General features: G+C 37.5%; 1 protein-coding gene across 1 annotated transcript in view; it reads right to left on the bottom strand.

Moving 5' to 3' along the window:
- Positions 1–19,414, bottom strand: part of pkib (protein kinase (cAMP-dependent, catalytic) inhibitor beta) — a 56,562-nt gene that overhangs the window by 4,140 nt on the left and 33,008 nt on the right. The window contains exon 2 of the mRNA XM_038308952.1: positions 1,480–1,631. Coding sequence (XP_038164880.1) covers positions 1,480–1,621 — 142 coding nt within the window. The 5' untranslated portion in view covers positions 1,622–1,631. The remainder of the gene's footprint in view (positions 1–1,479; positions 1,632–19,414) is intronic.

Below are 19,414 nucleotides of genomic sequence, written 5' to 3'. Positions count from 1 at the left end.
TGACAAAGTCACTACTCAAAAACAGATCTAATATATGAAGTATGGTTGTGTAAATGTAAGGGTCTTACAGATTTCAGAGTGAAATCCAAGTTCCAAATTCCAAGTTAGCAGCCCCCTTTTTTCATATTTGAATTAACAACTTCTTGGATTAGTGCAGTATAAAAGCATGCAGGGGTGGATTTAGGAAATTTGGGGCCCTGGGCAAAGACGGGGGGCCCTCTGAATTGAGAAGACAACACATAAAACAGACCCATTATACAGATACAAAAATGTTAATAGAATAGACATCCATTATCTGTTCTAGGTTTTGTCCCTCTCTTCTTGTCCCTTTTGTTGTTTTCCCCTCTATGTTTTGTATTTAGCTGACTTTTCATGATGTCTCAAAGTAATGAAACATAATTAATGTGCACAAATAAGGAATATTGTTATTAACCATAGACGTAAACTATGGACATTTCATCCCAGTGCTGCATTTCCCAAGCCCATAACATGATAAATGAACCCTCTCACCCCCACCATGGACTGTTCTCCCTGCTGCCCTCTGGGAAGAGACTTGTGTTGGAACTGTAAGTATACAGTCATGTTTATATTACTTTTTCTAATGTATTTGTTACTGTTTTCAATGCTGCACTTAAAAAATGAAATAGTCTAGAGCTGTTTTTTTAAGAAAAATTCTTTTTGTTTACACTCGTGTATCCAAAATGACAAAATAAATCTGTCTAAGTCTAAACTGAGTTTTATGTGGCCCCCGGGCTTGGGGTTCTAGGTAACTGCCTATTATTGCCTAATAGTAAATCCCCCCCTGCATGCATGATCTGGCATAGATTCTGCTTGTTATGTGACATGCTGCTTGATGACCTATTCGCCAGTTTTTGAAAGACAAACTTGAGACACAAATCCATACTATAACCGCCCTGTGCTGAAAAAAAGCTTAAAAAATAGCATTTTGGCCACTTTTTTTCCTTATAGATCAGTCGCATCACTGATTTTTTGTGTTCACAGTAATGAATACATATATTTGCACAAACTACCTTAAAGTATGGAGAATTCACAGACTAGTGTGCCAAAACTCTTCTAATTGGGGTGTTAATATGAGAGACATTCCTGGCAAACATTTGTGTTATCATAATACCTGTGTTAGCTTTATTTAGACTGAAGTAGAAAAATAAAGGTGATTTATGACACTCGTCCAACAGATCTTTTCAAAACATTCATCATTAAGTCATACCAGAATTGAATGAACTTTATCATCCTCTCTCTGAAGCAGTGATTTTAAGCAAATGGAGGCTTTATTCATTTTCAACTCAATATGGTCTTTGAAATATTTCTTTAGAAATACATATAATAACAGTGATTAAATTAGCAAAATATAATATCTTGTATTTTGATAGAATTATCCGAATAATTTTTAACGAGCCCTGTAATCAAGTGGTTTACTTAGAAAGGACAAAGATGGAAAACAAATGAATGTGCTCGAACCTTCGAGAGACAGCTCAGCCAGTTTAAGAGGCAGGTCGCCAGGATTTACTCCTGCTGGGGATCCAAGGATGTCTGGGAGGGCATTTCGCCTCCCAGAGCGGCCCGAAGAGGCAAAGTCCAGCACAGGCTCCACTTCCGTCATCCCAGGCTCACTTTATGAGAAAAAGAAATATATGAATTGTCTATACATAACAAAGATGTTCATTTAAAAAGCAGAAAACATTGATTAGTTACTAAGTAAAAGCCTAATTGGAGGGAAAGGAGGCTGTATTTTAAATCAGATGTTTGCATGTAACAGCAAATTGGAGGAATGAGTTTTACAGGTGCTGGTCATAAAATTAGAATATCATGAAAAAGTAGATTGATTTCAGTAATTCCATTTAAAAAGTGAAACTTGTATATTATATTCATACATTACATACAAACTCATATATTTCAGATGTTTATTTTGTTTAATTTTGATGATTACAAATGACAACAAATGAAAATCTCAAATTCATCATATCAGAAAATTAGAATATTACTGAAGACCAATAAAAACAAAGGATTTATAGAAATGTTGGCCAACTGAAAAGTATGAACATGAAAAGTATGAGCATGTACAGCACTCAGTATTTAGTTGGGCCTCCTTTGGCCTGTATTACTGCAGCAATGCGGCGTGGCATGGAGTCGATCAGTCTGTGGCACTGCTCCGGTGTTATGATAGCCCAGGTTGCTCTAATAGTGGCTTTTAGCTCTTCTGAATTGTTGGGTCTGGTGTATTGCATCTTCTTCTTCACAATACCCCATAGATTTTCTATGGGGTTAAGGTCAGGAGAGTTTGCTGGCCAATTAAGAACAGGGATACCATGGTCCTTCAACCAGGTACTGGTAGCTTTGGCACTGTGTGCAGGTGCCAAGTCCTGTTGGAAAATGAAATCTGCATCTCCAAAAAGTTGGTCAGCTGCAGGAAGCATGAAGTGCTCTAAAACTTCCTGGTATGTGGCTGCGTTGACCCTGGACCTCAGAAAACACAATGGACCAACACCAGCAGATGACATGGCACCCCAAACCATCACTGACTGTGGAAACTTTACACTGGACTTCAAGCAACGTGGATGAAGTGCCTCTCTTCTTTTCCTCCAGACTCTGGGACCTTGATTTCCAAAGGAAATGCAAAATTTACTTTCATCAGAGAACATGACTTTGGACCACTCACCAGCAGTCCAGTCCTGTTTCTCTTTAGCCCAGGCAAGACGCTTCTGACGCTGTCTGTGGTTCAAGAGTGGCTTGACACAAGGAATGCGACAGCAGAAACCCATGTCTTTCATACGTCTGTGTGTGGTGGTTCTTGAAGCACTCACTCCAGCTGCAGTCCACTCTTTGTGAATCTCCCCCACATTTTTGAAGGGGTTTTGTTTCACAATCCTCTCCAGGGTGCGGTTATCTCTCTTGCTTGTACACTTTTTTCGACCACATCTTTTCCTTCCCTTCGCCTCTCTATTAATGTGCTTGGACACTGAGCTCTGTGAACAGCCAGCCTCTTTAGCGATGACCTTTTGTGTCTTGCCCTCCTTGTGCAAGGTGTCGATGGTCGTCTTTTGGACAACTGTCAAGTCAGCAGTCTTCCCCATGATTGTGTAGCCTATAGAACTAGACTGAAAGACCATTTAAAGGCTTTTGCAGGTGGTTTGAGTTAATTAGCTGATTAGAGTGTGGCACCAGGGGCCATCAATTTTGAACCTTTTCACAATATTCTAATTTTCTGATATGATGAATTTGAGATTTTCATTTGTTGTCATTTGTAATCATCAAAATTAAACAAAATAAACATCTGAAATATATGAGTTTGTATGTAATGTATGAATATAATATACAAGTTTCACTTTTTAAATGGAATTACTGAAATCAATCTACTTTTTCATGATATTCTAATTTTATGACCAGCACCTGTAGGTCTTTATTAAGTCTATAATATTTTTTTGTTTCCTTACCGGATGTATAACCAAATTACATTAAAGTGTTGGTCGGTGCAATACCTCAAAGGTTTGTTTTCTCTGTCTCTTGTATTGTCATTTCTTTAACTGCTCTTAAGTTTTTGCGCTAATTTAAGATTTTATATTTTGTTAGCTTGTCTTTCTTAAAACTGCTGTAAAACATTAAAACACAATAATCTGAAACATTTTACATCCCCAAACATAACGTCATAGTTTTATAATTGATATTTAGAATATAGTTATAATTCTTAACACAATATATAAAATTGTGTCTACAGAAAATAGTACATAATTAATACAGATTAATATGAAGAGTCTGTTTTAGTGACGGTCATGCCCAGCACATAAGGCTTGTTATTGGAAACATATACAACCCCAGATCATTTCTCTTGAAACAGCAAAAACTGTGAGGAGACCCTGAATCAGACTAAATGTATTCTGGAGAAACTGCATTTAAATTCCGCTGTGTTAACATGCTTGGATCTCCTACAATAAGATAACGGATATCCCTAGTAGAGGGATATCTGGGCTCTACTATTGAAGCTGTTATAATCTTGACCCAAATTGATGAAACACAAACCAGCAACATCTGTTGGCAACCAACACGCTGAGAAACAGCAAACAGGGAGATTGATTTGGAACCTGTTTTATTTAGAAGCATAGATTATATAAAAAAGTTTGAGTCCAATCTTCCAATCTCTCTTTTAATTTTTTTTGTTGAAGTTGTTTGTAAGCTAAATTAAGGTACGTTTTCATCTAAAGGTAATAAAAATTATTCTAAGCTCTGGTAGATCGAAGTTTAAAGTAATATTTTAATTTCATTAATTTTGTTTATTTTAATTATGTCATTTTGGAGCAGTCCGTTCAGGATCCTGATATAGGAGATGAATATTTGGAGGGAGCGAAGGATTAGACTGGTGGTGAGTTGGTATTCCAACGTTGAAGATATGGAATGGCCCATTAATTTCCTATGGGAGACCAAATTCTTATGACCAAAAATGATTTTAAATCCTAATCTGCACACATTAGTGTAAACTTTGTCTACATCATAATTGTCAGTGGTTAGAAGTTTACAGCATAAGACCTGACTGTGTTTAATAATTACAATGTTTAGCCTGACAGGGTAAGCAAGAGGGATTAAATTAACCTGTCTACTATGATCTGCTGTTTATGCAATCTACAGAGAAAGAAAAACAGCATGAATCTAATAACTAGATTTAAAATGATATCATAAGGATGGCTCTTATTTTTCATAATAATTAGCTAATAGCTTTGATAATGGATTTCAAACATCCTTATACCTAATATACTCAGTGTTTTATAAAGCCGCTGAAGAAGTGATGTGTTTGCCTGTTGTCTTGGCAACCAGTAGTTGAAGCGTCCGCTCTGGGCTGCATTGGTGACAGGCAGAATTACATCCCCTGTCTTAAACACACATAGGCTCACATCAGAGCCCAGCACAGCACGCACAAATGCAAAAAAAAAAAAAAGTGCTGTTGCCATAGTAACAAGTCAAGAAAGGACCACTGACAGGTGAGCACATGACTCAAATCCATTTTTTGCTATTGCACTTTCCACTTCTCAGTCCCTGTTTTTTGTTGCATTGCAATTCTTTAAAGATCTATACCAGTCTGGAGAAAAATCTATTCATGCTGCCCTGAAGTAAAGAAATAAAATGATAGTTAATGCATCCCTACAGCTACTTGCAAAAATACTTTCAAGTAGCTGTAGGGATGCACCAAATAGATAGAAATGAGCAACACCTATAGAAAAGCAAAACGTTATTACCGAACATCATTAAAAATATGAACAATACAGAAACAAAACTTAAATTAATTATGTAATTTAACATCCCTCCATCCATCCATCTTGAAACATCTTTAGAAAGATAAGTAGGTACATGGAAATGTAATATTTACACAAGTATAAGTTTTATATGTGGCCGTGTGAACTGATGAGTGTGAAGGTAAGATGGGATATGAGAGTCTGATTACGGGGTTACCACTGCCTCACAGTTTTAGGAAAGAAACTGTTAAAAAAATGATTAATGACATTATATGGAGAGCCTTAACTTTTTCTACAACTGTGGGCTCCTATGAGTGCGCCACATCAGATTTAACAGATGTTCTCAACTTCAGATAACGCCATAAATTATCCAGCCAATGACTTCCAGCTCTTAGATGTTGTTCATTCCCAGAAATGGCATTGAAGACAAAGAAAAGAGACTTTCCCAGTTTGGAGATCGAGGTTCTGCTGGATGACAGCTGAACAGCAGAATTGAATGCCCAGCAAAAGCCAATCAGTGGGGAAAAAAATCACAAGAGCTGTACATGCCGTGGTTCCAATGTTAGAAAGTAAGAAAAAAGAAATAGATCTGAAAAACCTGCAAAAGCATTTCTAGTAAAAGTAAGACAGTCAATGAAAACTACTGGTGGCGGCAAGAGGTGCATCATATGATTGAAATGCTTAAAATGAGATCACCATTAACAAACACAACATTCTGCTTAATCTACTTAACCTACTTTGCATGTCCATGTGTACTGGAGGACTGAAGAGTTCAGACAGACCCAAACATTCTATATCTGGTGTAAAAACGAAGCCAAGGCGGCGCCCAGAATTGAACTGGATTCATGTCTTACCATTAGAAGAGTTTCAAGCAGCAACATGTTACTGAATCTCCTTGCTGAATTTTCTATCCATTTTCTTTTTGAGACGTCATTTCAACAGTAGCTTGATCTCACATAGAGCTCAATGACTTTTCTTTCTTTTGGTGATATGACAACAAATCAAATTAGTCTCCCCTGGTTACCAACATGCCAGCGGCAGGTTTTGTGACCAATAGTTCTGTCATCAGTGAAGAAAAATATAATTTACCATAATATATAATGATTTGGCCTAATGAAATGGGAAATTGCTTCTAAGTAACGACAAATTTAGTTCTTTAGTGAAAAACTAGATTTGGATAACAGCTAACTGATTGCATAAGATTTGAAGTCAGAGAGACTCATGAAATGATAGAAGATTAGATTCAGTAGATAAATGGTGAATGCAGCATTTTCCCCTTAATCACTCAAACGAACAATTTAGGAATTAATTTGATTATATGAACGCTTCTTGCTTGAGCCCTAATGTTCTTATGTTGTTTTGCTGATGGAAGTAGGACAAACAGTGCATTGCCCAGATGGGGTCGCAGTGTAGTTAGCCATTTCTTAGTCAAGTGTAGCATCTGGTAGACTATTTTTGGTATTCACAGACAATTTTGCAACCTTATCGGGGACATGCTGTATTCAATTCTCCTTGAAAGCCTACACAATCATCCCTGCCCACCCCAAAAAACAAAGGACCACATGAAAAGAATGACCACAGACCAATCACCCTGACCTCTGTTGTAATTAAGTCCTTTAAGCTCCTTGTGCCGAGTCACCTGAAATCCATCACAGAGCCACTGCTGGACCCACTGCAGTTTGTCTACAGGGTCAAAAGGTCTGTGGATGATTCCATAAATAAGGCTTTTCACTTCATCTTACAGCACCTGGACTCCACAGGAGGTGGACTATTTTGTTAAATGAACAAGACTCTGTCCAAGGTTAGATGCCTCTGTGTCTCTTCCACCTCAGAGACATCCATCCATCCATTATCTAACACACTCGTCCCAATTGGGGTCGCAAGGGAGGCTGGTGCATATCTCCAGTTGTCTACGGGTGAGAGGCGGGGTCGACCCTGGACAGGTCGCCAGTCCATCGCATTGAAAGACGGAGACAAACAGGACAACCATTCAAGCACACACTCACACCTAAGGAGAATCTAGAGATGCCAATTAACCTCACAGTCATGTTTTTGGGAGGAAGCCGGAGTACCCAGGGAGAACATGCAAACTCCATGCAGAAAGACCCCAGGCCGGGAATTGAACCCAGAACCTTCTTGCTGCAAGGCAGCAGGTGTGAGTAGAGCTGACGAGGAAGCCAAGGGAAAAGAAAACAGAAGGAGGCAACAGAGGAAAAGCAAAGAAAAACCTAAGAAACTTAAATCCAAAACACATCAATAAAGTTAGGAAACAAAGAAAAACCGATAAACAGACCTGTGATCGTTACACTAACAGGTTAAAAACGTAACCTGCTGCAAATAGCTTCAGTTTAAACTGAACACCAGCATTCCCTTAGTGGCCTCAGTCTTTAAATAGTTGTGTCAGCATAAGCATTGGGAAAGCACTGCCAGTCTTCTTCTAATGACAAAATCTGGCCACTTTCATCATGATGCAGGATTAAACATTAAACCAACAGTAACATATCATGTCAACATGTTTATTTTAGACTGTAATCCAACAACAGGTTAGAAGAGATTATCTTGTTAGGTAAATTGACCTAAATACTTCAAAATCCTTGCTATCCCAGTAACAGGAACAATCTGTATGTCATGCAACAACAAACGCGTTGAAAACAATTGAAAAAGTTTAAGTGAGAATAGATATGGCTTTAAATGACAAATACAATTAAAATGAAGGTGAGATGAAGTATTTATACAAGCCTAACCTGGTGATTTTATTTCTATGCATATAGAGGGTGTTAATAAAGCCTTACTGTGGTCATAGGGCCTTTAGTTGGCAGTTTACATTTCTACTTTCATTTTTGAGAATTCTAGATCTTTGAACTAAACGAACAACTTCTCATCCATCCAGCTCCATTTGCCTCTGATTTAAGCCATTTTTGTGGTTAATAATATTATTTATATTTTAGTTTAAAGCTTTAACCTGGTTGGGTTTTATTGCCTGCATGTTTCACAAAACATTATAAAATGCTGAAATGAGTTTTCGAATGGGCAGTATGGTGTGGTGGCTGCTGTACTTTATTGACCTCATAATCACATTCTTTAATTGATAAACTATAAAAAAAATCTTTAATTTATTAAGTGTCAATGTTTACTTCAATCAAATTAAAATAGCTCAGGCTTTAGATGTAATTCTAATATAGAAAACCTTTAACCAAACAAAAGAATGTAGTATACCTTTGAGTGTGTGAGTATTTTAACTTGGAGTATAACATTGAGTAAATGTTTGAAGTACAGAATCACTGTATCATGAAAATGTTTGTCAGTGGACTCTTACTGATAAATAATTAAAGATTTTAACATCCCAACAGGGCACAAAAATAAAGAACATGGACTGCACAAAGAAAGATGTTTAGAGCTGGATAATCTTGTGCATTTGTGCAACCAATCCTAAAACACCTTGGCTAATTTATTGTGTGAAGATGTGCTGAAAAGTGAACTTCACCAAGGCTTCCAGCACGTAAATGCACCCAAAGTAAAGGGAAAGCGATAAAATTTGGAAAACAAGCTGCTACTTAATGCTGGTCGTGGTTGGTGTTTGTCATACTGGAAAGGATGCAATATTTGGAAGGAATACTCCGACTGGATGACGAATACCTTTGTTTGATTGTCTGTCATTATATGTGTTTTTCAAGTAGCACAGAGAGAGGGCCAAAAACGACGTGTAGACTAAGCCGAGTCTGTGTTCGTGTCCCGGACTGATATGGTGTTGGGCATGTTACTTTGAAAAAGTTATTGTACCTGAGCTACTCTAATTGACAGATCCCAAAATATAACCGATTTCTATAATTCCCTCCTTTTAACTTCAGAATATTGTCTAGAATTAAAAATCAAGAGGTGACACTAAAAAACTAGTTTTACTTCAAAGATAGACAATTGTAATTCCTTATTGTCAGCTGGTCCACTAAATATACAATGCCTTGTTAAGGTATTCGCTTTTCAATCTTCTGCCACATTTGAGGCTTGAAACATGAAGATATAAAATTGTAAATATTTGTGGAGAATCAACGACACTGTAGATAAAAGTCGTTAGCGGATCAAAAATACTGAAACCTCAATCCTCCTAAAGTATAGAGTTAAAAACTAAACTCCATTTTATATCAGAGATCTAATTGTTTCTGAGGTTTTGGACAGAACAGTTTGCTCTCAATCTGCATTTTCAGAAGTGGTTTGTAAAACTTTTTAAATATTTAATTATCAGGCACCTCTCCAGTGAAAAAAGTTACAAGTTTTATTCTGTGAAGGAGACACACTGTCTGCTTTAAAACCAGGCTGGTTGTGCTGCTATTGGCTTAGGCTGCTAGAGAACATGAAGATACATTTCTCCTTCTGCTCAATTTGACTTCTGTTCTTCAATTTGTTATGTTTTATAATTCTTTTTTCTTCATAGTTTTTTATATTTGGCCTGTTACTCTATTTACCTGTAGTGGTGGGAATGGATTTAGCTTTTACTGTGACTACCTGAACACAATCTCTTTTAACCCTTCTGACATAGAAATGCTTTGATATTCTTTTTGTGTTTATTTTGTCTTCTCAAACACCCAACCCAGGATATACTATGATATCCAGTATGATTGCTAGTCAATGACTCAAGGTGATCTGCTGGGTTTCCTAAGATGTAAATCCCTTTATTGTTCCACAATGGAAAAATTCACTCTCTACATTTAACCCATGTACTTTGGTTGTGCAGGGGTTAGCGTGCACAACCCGTGTACGGAGGCCTTAGTCCTCAACGTGACTGACCCAGGTTTGAAACCAACCTACAGTCCTTTGCCGCATATCTCTCCCCCTCCCTCATATCCCCTTTCCTAACAGCCTACTATCAAAAGAAACAAAAACTAGCCCCTAGTGCCATAAAAACTCAAAAGAAAAAAGAAAGAAATCCCCTTGGGGAGCAGTGGGCTGCCATTGTGTGTTGCTCTGGGAGCAATGTGGGGTTAAGGGTCTTGCTCAGGAACCCAGAATGGAGGCTGGGGGGATTGAACCAGGTACTTGCAACTTTCTCATAGCTGTATGTATGATTTCATTGAATTGACTGTGTACAGTGACGATGACACAGAGATCATGTTATACTAATGAAATAGATAAAACTTCATTGAACATTTGTTTTTCAAAGAAAAAAGGATTGATTATATGCTGCAGGAAAATAAGGTTCTGTGTATAGTAAGTTCTTTCTGCACAACCTTCAATCCTCTCAGGCCAATGCCATATAAATTTTTGATGTGTTGCTTGTCTTATGCAACTTAATAAAATGGCTAAACTGCCTGAATAGCGTGCAGTCAACCTATGCTAATGAACTGAAGCAGAGATGCAGCCAAAAGTTTCAGGAACAGCAGCCATAAACAAAAAGAGACTGAGACCACTAGTTAAGAAGGATAAGAGTGAAATATGTATTAAGCCAAGTAATAAACAAATTATTAAGTGCTCTACATAAATTCTACATAAATTCACTGTAATCAGGAGCCAGACTGATTTCATATTGAAACTCAGAAATAGCGTGTTTTGAGAAATTTAGCGCAGTTATGGTCAGTGTTGGGCACGTTACTTTGAAAAAAGTAATTAGTTATAGTTACTAGTTACTTCTCCAAAAAGTAACTGAGTTACTAAATGAGTTACTCCATGTAACCCACAATTAGTCAGAGACTTTTATTTTTTCAGGCCCACTTCCTGTGTTGCCCAAATTAGTTAGCTTCTTTAAACCCCCCTTCAAGCATGCAGTTAAGGATCCTCACCTGTTCCCACTGCACTGGAAAAACAATCTAGAAATAAGTAGGAATATCTTAAATTAAGTGTATTTACCCTTGATTGTAGTAGGTAAATAATATGATCTGCCAATGGAATGACTATTTTTACCCTTAAAATAAGATAATTAGATAACATGCACTTGAAATAAGACAATGCAATTGCTATTTCTTAGCAAAGTATCTCACTTACCTCCACCATTCAAGACAAAATGCACTTATTTTAAGAAAAAAGTGACTTATTTAGATTTCATTTTTTGCAGTGTGTGATTGTGGTTTGCTGCTGGTGTCTTCTCCATGTGTTCATCTGAAATCTTTAACCCTATTGATTTGATTGCTGGGTGAGTTTATTTGATACAATATAATTTTTCCATGTGGTATTTTTGCTCGATTGCTCATTAGAATCATTGGCATTGTTTACCAGGACCATCGCTGGGATTCTGCCAGAGCTGATTGTGGCTGAGTAAACCCCACTCTCTTTGAAAAGGTAACTTGCTTGCAGAATTTTGTGCGTGTTTCACAAGTTTATCTTCATTTTGAAGGAGTGTTTAAAAGATTGATCTGAACAGTGTAGCTATACTTAAGTTGATATTGCGCAGTATGTATATTTATTTTTTTTCCTTTCGCTCACTCTGCTTGAGTCTTTGACAATTTGTTTTATTTTTCTTGATTGATATTTTGAAAGTGCTTTTTACCTTTAACTTTAAATTGATTAAGCTTGAAATATGATACCTTTTTGCTTTACTTTATTTGAATTACGGTTACTTTAACCTGCTTGAAATGTTTAATTAGCCATCCATCCATTATCTGACACGCTTGTCCCGAGTGGGGTCGCGTGGGGTGCTGGTGCCTATCTCCAGCAGTCAATGGGCGAGAGGCGGGGTACACCCTGGACAGGTTGCCAGTCCATGTTTAATTATTAGAAATACAATTGTTTAATTCGCATTTAGTATGCATAAGTTAAATGCTTAAATATAATTGTTTTGCTTTATATTATATTTGCATTTAGTTGTTTTTCATAATTTTTCCCACCCATTTTTCATGGGTGGGAAGTTTGTTAACAGGGCGTTCTGGTGAGTAAATGAAATTAATAACTGGGGATGTCTAATTCTGAAATCCTGTGTGTTTGGGTTGTTATAGAAACCTCAACGTCCGTCCGTCTATCTATCTCGATTTCTCCCTTTCTCCATATAGGCTAATGATCCTTCCCGCTCTCCCTAGTTCCCCTGTGGTGTGAGCACAGGGCGACTGTTACGCTCCTTTGGCGAGCATGCGCGTTTCCTGTCGCTTGCGCGGTGAATCGTGCCGCCTGCGCTGTGCAGAGATGCAGGGGAAACCGTATCTGATGGGGAAACGCAGCTCGATGTAACACCAGTATTTCCATGTGGAAAACACTGTTTTGCTGCTGGAGTCCTCCTCACTCTCCATCTCTCTGTGTGTGCTGTACGTTAACACCCGCCAGCAGAAACACCCACCTACCCAACTGACAGACGGAATCTCACTATACATCAGCCAGTCTCATTCTCCCCTCTCTCATGACAAGGCGCGCATGAGTCCTATAATGAAAAAAAGGTTCATTGTGCGACCTGAGTAACGCGCAGTAACGGGGTGTCTGCAATGGTAACTGCGTTATAGTTACAGTCAAAGTAATCAGTTAGATAACTTGCTATTAAAATAAGGTAACAGCGTTAGTATACTTAGTATACTTTCAACGCCGTTACTGCCATCACTGGTTATGGTAAAACCCCTGCGGGGAAAATGTATTGCTGTGGGAAAAAATGGATTGAGAGACAAAAATATGGAACACATTCACACACTAATGTAGATACAGTAAAGTCTGGTCAGCAAGGAATAATAAATGGATCATTATCCATATCTAAAACTAATACATTCTCAGTGATTTAATGAAGCTGGCGTTAATCAGTAAAAAGATAAAAACAATCATTTTCTTCGTTATCACTGTTATCCAAGTCATCTTGAAAACATTGTAGTCCAAAATGTTGGACATCGGGTTAAAGTGAAAAAGAAATTAGTTATTTCACCTTTCTGATTCCTGATCCTCCACGGACGGGTTGGTCGTTGGATCGCCAACTTGAAGAGGGAGGATTTGCCATCGAACTTCTGGCCAGAGAAAAAACCCGTAATATGTAGCCAACATTTGGAAGAAGAATGTTTTCAAGATGACTTGGATAGTAGCGCGTTGTGACAAACACCAGATACAGCACTGGGACTTGATCAACAGCCGATACCGCACCGTGACGTCACAAACCAGTAGGTGGCAGTAGTGTTCTTTGACAAACATGGATGCCTCCAGTAAAGCACATTCAAATGAAAATGACTCTGAATTAAAAACATATATTATTATTTGAACAGTATGTTAAAAAAAAAAAGTCATATTTAAAGTACTTTCAGAAGTTTGAATTCTGACTGTATAAGGCATGGGTTTCATTGAAGAATCAGGCTAAGACTGTGTATCAGCAAATGCCTATCCCCCAGTTACGTAATCACCATTTGAATGATATATCCCTAGTCATACCTATATTACACAGTAAAAATAAAAATAAACTGTTTATGGGTTGACCAATATTCTGTAATCAGAATTAATTTAAAATGTAAAACCTGACATAAATGCTTTCATCCTAACATAGTAGATTAGTAGATTTCCCAGCTGTAAATCAGATACACATAAAGAGCTTTGAAGTAAACATGTAACTCATTCTGACAAGATGACTGCCTGTTGAAGATGACATTTTCAGTTTCATCTCCTTCAGTGATTGCAGAAGAAATAATGCAGAGTTTAAGAATGAGTCAAGACAAAGGGCCTGTTTCTAAAATCTGTTCAAACGAAGCTTGGTTTTCTATAACAGCAAAATTAATATTCAGCTATAATCTTATTAATCAGGGATTAAAAAAAGATTTCCTCTCGAAATAAATATAACACATTTGCAAAATTGTACAACTTAAGAGTTCTTCTTTACTCTTTGTTGTTGTTCCAAGTCTGATTTATAACATCTTTATATCATCTTTATTTATTTATTTAAGTTTTACTTTGTTTAAATACTGCATGCTATAATCCATAACATATGTTGTTGTGTTACAGGAAAAAAATGAATACCACCTTTAGAGTAGCATGAAAATGTGAGTGTTATTAACTCATGTCTGTAAATAGTATATATGTATATATATATGTATTTAGAGGTGGTGTGTCTCAGAAAACTGTCCTTATGATGACATAAGGAAACTATAAACATTGTTGACTTTTCTTTTTATTTTGATTGTTTGAATTGTGTAGACTGATAGAACAAAAAATAATAAACAGTTGGCCACTACAGATTAAAAAACAAAAGCCTAATAAAATAAACACTTTTCAGTTACTAGTAAAACTAACTATTGCGTTACTTTTGCGTTTCTCGCCCCCGTAACCCTCACCACCCAGCCCCCACCTTCTGGTCTTGTGTTTCAAAAGCCAGCTGAAGAGAGCGGACGACAAAGACAAGAAGCAAATATCCTTTAAAAAGTAGATAACAGAGAGAACAGAAAAGCAACAGTATTTTTGTGAAAGGCCAAACTATATTTCTAATGACCACTCTGGGTCAGATGAAGCCTCTATGGAGCCCTAAGCAAAATTTGATTTTTGGGGGGGGCTCTATTTCTGCCAATGATCCTGATTGCTGCAGTTCTGGCAGGGCTGTTCAAAGACTTCTGTTAATGCATCATCTAGTGTTACTAACAGTCATAAACTAGTATAGTGTGTATGTTATTAAAAATAAGATCATAAGCACTCCTTTAGCCGCGATTGTATCCGAGGTAGTCATGAAATCTGAACAGGGTTTAGACTGCTTTGATCGAGTTGAACTTTCAGAGTTAGCAAAACTATTGTCTTCATCTAAGCCGGGGGTGTCAAACTGGTTCCAGAAAGGGCCTATCATCTCATCAAGTGAGTCCAATCTGAACATGATGACATTATGAAATGACTGAAGTCTGGTGTGCTATTGATTGGTTGGAAAGAAAACCTGCAGCCACTCGGCCCTTTCTGGAACCAGTTTGACACCCCTGATCTAAGCCTTCAACTTGGATGTTAGATCCAGTTCCAAGCAGATTATTTAAGAAGGTATTCCATTTGATCTACTCCTCCATTTTAGATGTGATTAATCTATCTCTGTTACAGGGATATGTACCAAAGGCTTTTAAGGTTGCTGTAATTAAACCTCTGCTTAAGAAACCGTCTCTTGACCCAGATGACTTGGTCAATTATAGACCTATATCCAATCTTCCTTTCTTATCTAAAATTCTTGAGAAAGTAGTTGCCACACAAGTGTGCGATCACTTACACCATAATGAACTTTTTGAAGAGTTTCAGTCTGGCTTTAGAGCTCATCATAGCACTGAAACAGCTCTGGTAAAAGTCACTAATGATATTCTCATGGCCTCAGATAATGGACTTGTATCTGTGCTCGTCCTGTTGGATCTTAGTGCTGCATTTGATACAGTTGACCATAATATTATTTTAGAAAGACTTGGAATATTTTGTTGGAATTAAAGGAACAGCACTAGACTGGTTTAAATCTTATCTATCTGATCGAATTCAGTTTGTTCACGTTAATGACAGATCTTCCTTATGCCCCAGGGTTACCTGTACCACAGGGATCAGTGCTAGGACCAATTCTCTTTATTTTATACATGCTCCCAATTGGTAGAGTTATTAGACAGCATGGAATTAATTTCCACTGTTATGCTGATGATACCCAGCTATATCTGTCTATAATCCATATGAAGCTAACCCATTACATAGATTACAGGCATGTCTTGAAGACATAAAAACCTGGATGACTCTTAACTTTCTGCTTCTGAATGCAGACAAAACAGAAGTTATAGTCTTTGGACCAGAGTCTCTGAAAAATAAGCTGATTAGTCAGTCACTTCATTTGAATGGGATTAAACTGATTTCAGATAAAAAAGTAAAAAATCTTGGTGTTATTTTTGATCAGGACCTGTCATTTAAATCCCATATCAAAGAGGTTTCTAGAATGTCCTTCTTTCATCTGAGAAATATTGCAAAAATGAGAAATCTCCTGTCCAGGGGTGATGCTGAGAAACTAGTCCATGCATTTGTTACTTCAAGGCTGGACTATTGTAATTCTTTACTATCAGGAAGTCCACAAACTGTAGTTAAAAGCCTTCAGCTGATCCAAAATGCTGCAGCCAGAGTTCTGATGAAAATGAAAAAGAGAGATCATATCTCTCCTATCCTGGCTTCTCTTCATTGGCTTCCTGTTAAATCCAGAATAGAATTTAAAATCCTCCTTCTCACATATAAAGCCTTAAATGGCCAAGCTCCATCTGATATTAGAGATCTGATTGTTTCTTATGTTTTTCCTACTTGCTTTGATTCTGTTTTATTTTCCTATATTTTAATCTTGTAAATCACTTTGCATTGTCTTTGTACTGAATTGTGCTATACAAATAAATTTGCCTTGCTTTGCCTTAACAGAGCACTTCGCTCTCAATCTGCAGGTTTACTAGTGGTTCCTAGAATTTCTAAAAGTAGAATGGGAGGCAGATCTTTTAGTTATCAGGCTCCTCTCCTGTGGAACCAACTACCAGTTTTAGTCCGTGAGGCAGACACCCTGTCTACTTTTAAGGCTAGGCTTAAAACTTTCTTTTTTGATAAAGCTTCTAGTTAGAGTGGCTCAGGTTATCCTGAGCTATCTCTATAGTTATGCTGCTATAGGCTTAGACTTCTGGAGGACATAGGGACCCCTTTTTCATCATTCTGCTTCATTCTATCTCTATTCTCCCACTCTGCAGAATCTGTTAGTTCAATCTCTAACGTTCTGCTCTCTCTGCTTTTTCTCATAGTAGCTTCATCTGGTCTGTTCCTGTTTGGCTGTGACTCCATCCTGGAGAGAAATATCAGCTGTGCTGCTGCCATCAACACCTTTGTTTATAGATGTTGGAGATCTGCCTGTTTTCCAGTGTAGTCCTGTTTCTCTGACTGTGACTGGCTGGATGTGCTCTCTTCATCCTCTGACATGGGAGCTGGCTCGGAGCTCGTCTGCCTGGCTGTGTGTTTCCTGGAAGGGGCCGCCTTTTACAGCTGCTTTTTGTGTCTCTGCTTCTGTCTCCTTGAACCCCAGTGGGCCTCAGATGGCCGCTCACACTGAGCCTGGTTCTGCTGGAGGTTTCTTCCTTGTAAAAGGGAGTTTTTCCTCTCCACTGTCACTACAAGCATTCTTAGTGTGAGGGATTGCATTCGAGTCAATGAGTCGATGCAATCAACTGGTTTTCCTTAGATAGAAAATTTTGAATCAATCTGACTGTATGATCTGGTGAACTTAGGAGTGCCATGAGATGACATGTGTTGTGAATTGGTTTTATATAAATAAACTGAATTGAAATTTATTTAAAGTGTCCTATGTTGTGTACTTTTTGCTTTCAGGTGCAAAGGCAATGTGCAAAAATGTTCAAGGACAACAAACAAATGAAACAGGTTTGATGAACAGAAATAAAGTAAAACTTGCCTTTATTCTCCTAAGCTACACTGCAAAAACAATCCAGAAATAAGTAAAAAATGGCTTAAATTAAGTATATTTAGCCTTAATTTGAGCAGGTAAATAAGATGATTTGCCAATGGAATGAGTATTTTCACTCTTAAAATAAGATAGTTAGATAATATTTACTTGAAATAAGACGATAAAATATTTTTTTCTTATTTTAAAAGGAAATTGTCTTGTTCCATTGGCAAAGTGTCTTACTTATCTCCTCAAATCAAGGAAAAACACACTTATTTTAAGAAAAAATAACTTATTGAGATTTATATTTTTTGCAGTGTACTTTTATCTTATATAAAAACCAAAGATATATTCACAATATTGTAAGAATCAGTGTTTGTTAATGCTTTGATGTTCATCTTTCCTTTCACAAAAACTAGCAACTTTCCTATTGCTGTTGGAATTCAAGAATATTTGTCTGGATAACAGCCATATTTTGCCATTCTTGATCATGAATTGTTTTCTTAACAAATTTAATTTTATTTTTCTAAGTATTGCTCATTTAAATGCCACATAAACAAAGGGATAGAGATTAAGAGTAATGCCTTATCTTTAACTGAACCTTTCAAATGTCACCTTTTGACATTGCTGTCTGCCTTTCCATGTTTGTGAAATCTAATTACCAGAGCTGTCTGGCTCTGGTAATTAGCATTAACCAAAAGCAGCGATCTCTTCAAACAGGAACAAAGGCAGCATGGTATCAGTCCCACAAATCAGAAAACCCAGCTCTGCCTGCTGCCCCAGGCTGACCTCTCTTCTATTTCTCATCAATCTGCGACTCACAAAGTGATGTTTACAGACCACTCAGTCTGCAGTGGCCTGCACCTACTAGGAAAGGCTTGTTTTTTTGTGTGGTGTCATTTAGGGAGTCATTTAACTGCTGTCTGGAAGTATACTCCCACAGATCAAAAATATTATGTATTGTATAGTCAATACTTCAGAAGACAAGTGCTATCAAATAAATCCAAAGATTACATTGTTTTCAGACACAAAGCCTAAGGTGTCTCCTTTCTGTCCCTCTCCTCCAGTAGCCAGGGCATTAGTCAGTAAGACTGTGGGGGTTGAGGCTCAAAAACCGACAGCTTACTCAACAAGGAACTGCACAAGAAATGTTTACACAGCCAGCACAGACGTCAGAAGTTTAGAATGAATAAATAATGCCCTGGATTAGGTGCTTCACTATTTTTAGTCCCTCTTAGCCAGTGATCATTTCCCATCCTTCTCCCCACTTTTTTCACTGTTATCCTACAGCTCAACATGCTCTAGCTGCCATGGAAACTGCACCATTGGTACAAAGGCAGTTAAATAGTGGAGGAGGGGAGCAAACATGAAAGAAGACTATATCCTATGGCATCTGTATTCTTATGTCCTCTGCTCAGTCATTCTGCAGCAACAAAAAAGTACAAAGGTTTAAAACGTGAGGTTTCTAAGAAATAGTGTTATCACCATTTTAAAACAATTCAAACGTCTGCATCAGCAGAGGTATTAGAAATAGATACTTCTCAAAGTGTAGTATTTAAATGCTGCATCCAAATACAATACTATTTTCAAATGACGTCAATATTAAAGACAAGGGTTGTTTGCATGTATTTGCTATTGTTAATTTAAGTTTTCTGGATTATTTGCGAATTTAAATAACACCATAGACAACCTTAAACTATTGTCTGATTGTGTCCCAAGGGTGCTGGTGCCTTAACCTGACTCTACCAGATGGATCTGCTCCGCAGAAACCTGGAAACCTTCCGTTGAAGTAATTTTGGGAAGAGGCAAAAATACTGGTTAGCTGATTGGCCTATGTTGGCGATAGACGGGCCAAATAAACCAATCAGATTAACGAAGCATA

This window comes from Cyprinodon tularosa, unplaced genomic scaffold (genome assembly GCF_016077235.1).
Source record: "Cyprinodon tularosa strain WSP-4 unplaced genomic scaffold, ASM1607723v1 ctg650, whole genome shotgun sequence".
NCBI classification, from domain to species: Eukaryota; Metazoa; Chordata; class Actinopteri; order Cyprinodontiformes; family Cyprinodontidae; genus Cyprinodon; species Cyprinodon tularosa.
The sequence above is the reverse complement of the archived record's forward strand: the minus strand, read 5'-3'. Positions and strand labels throughout refer to the sequence as shown.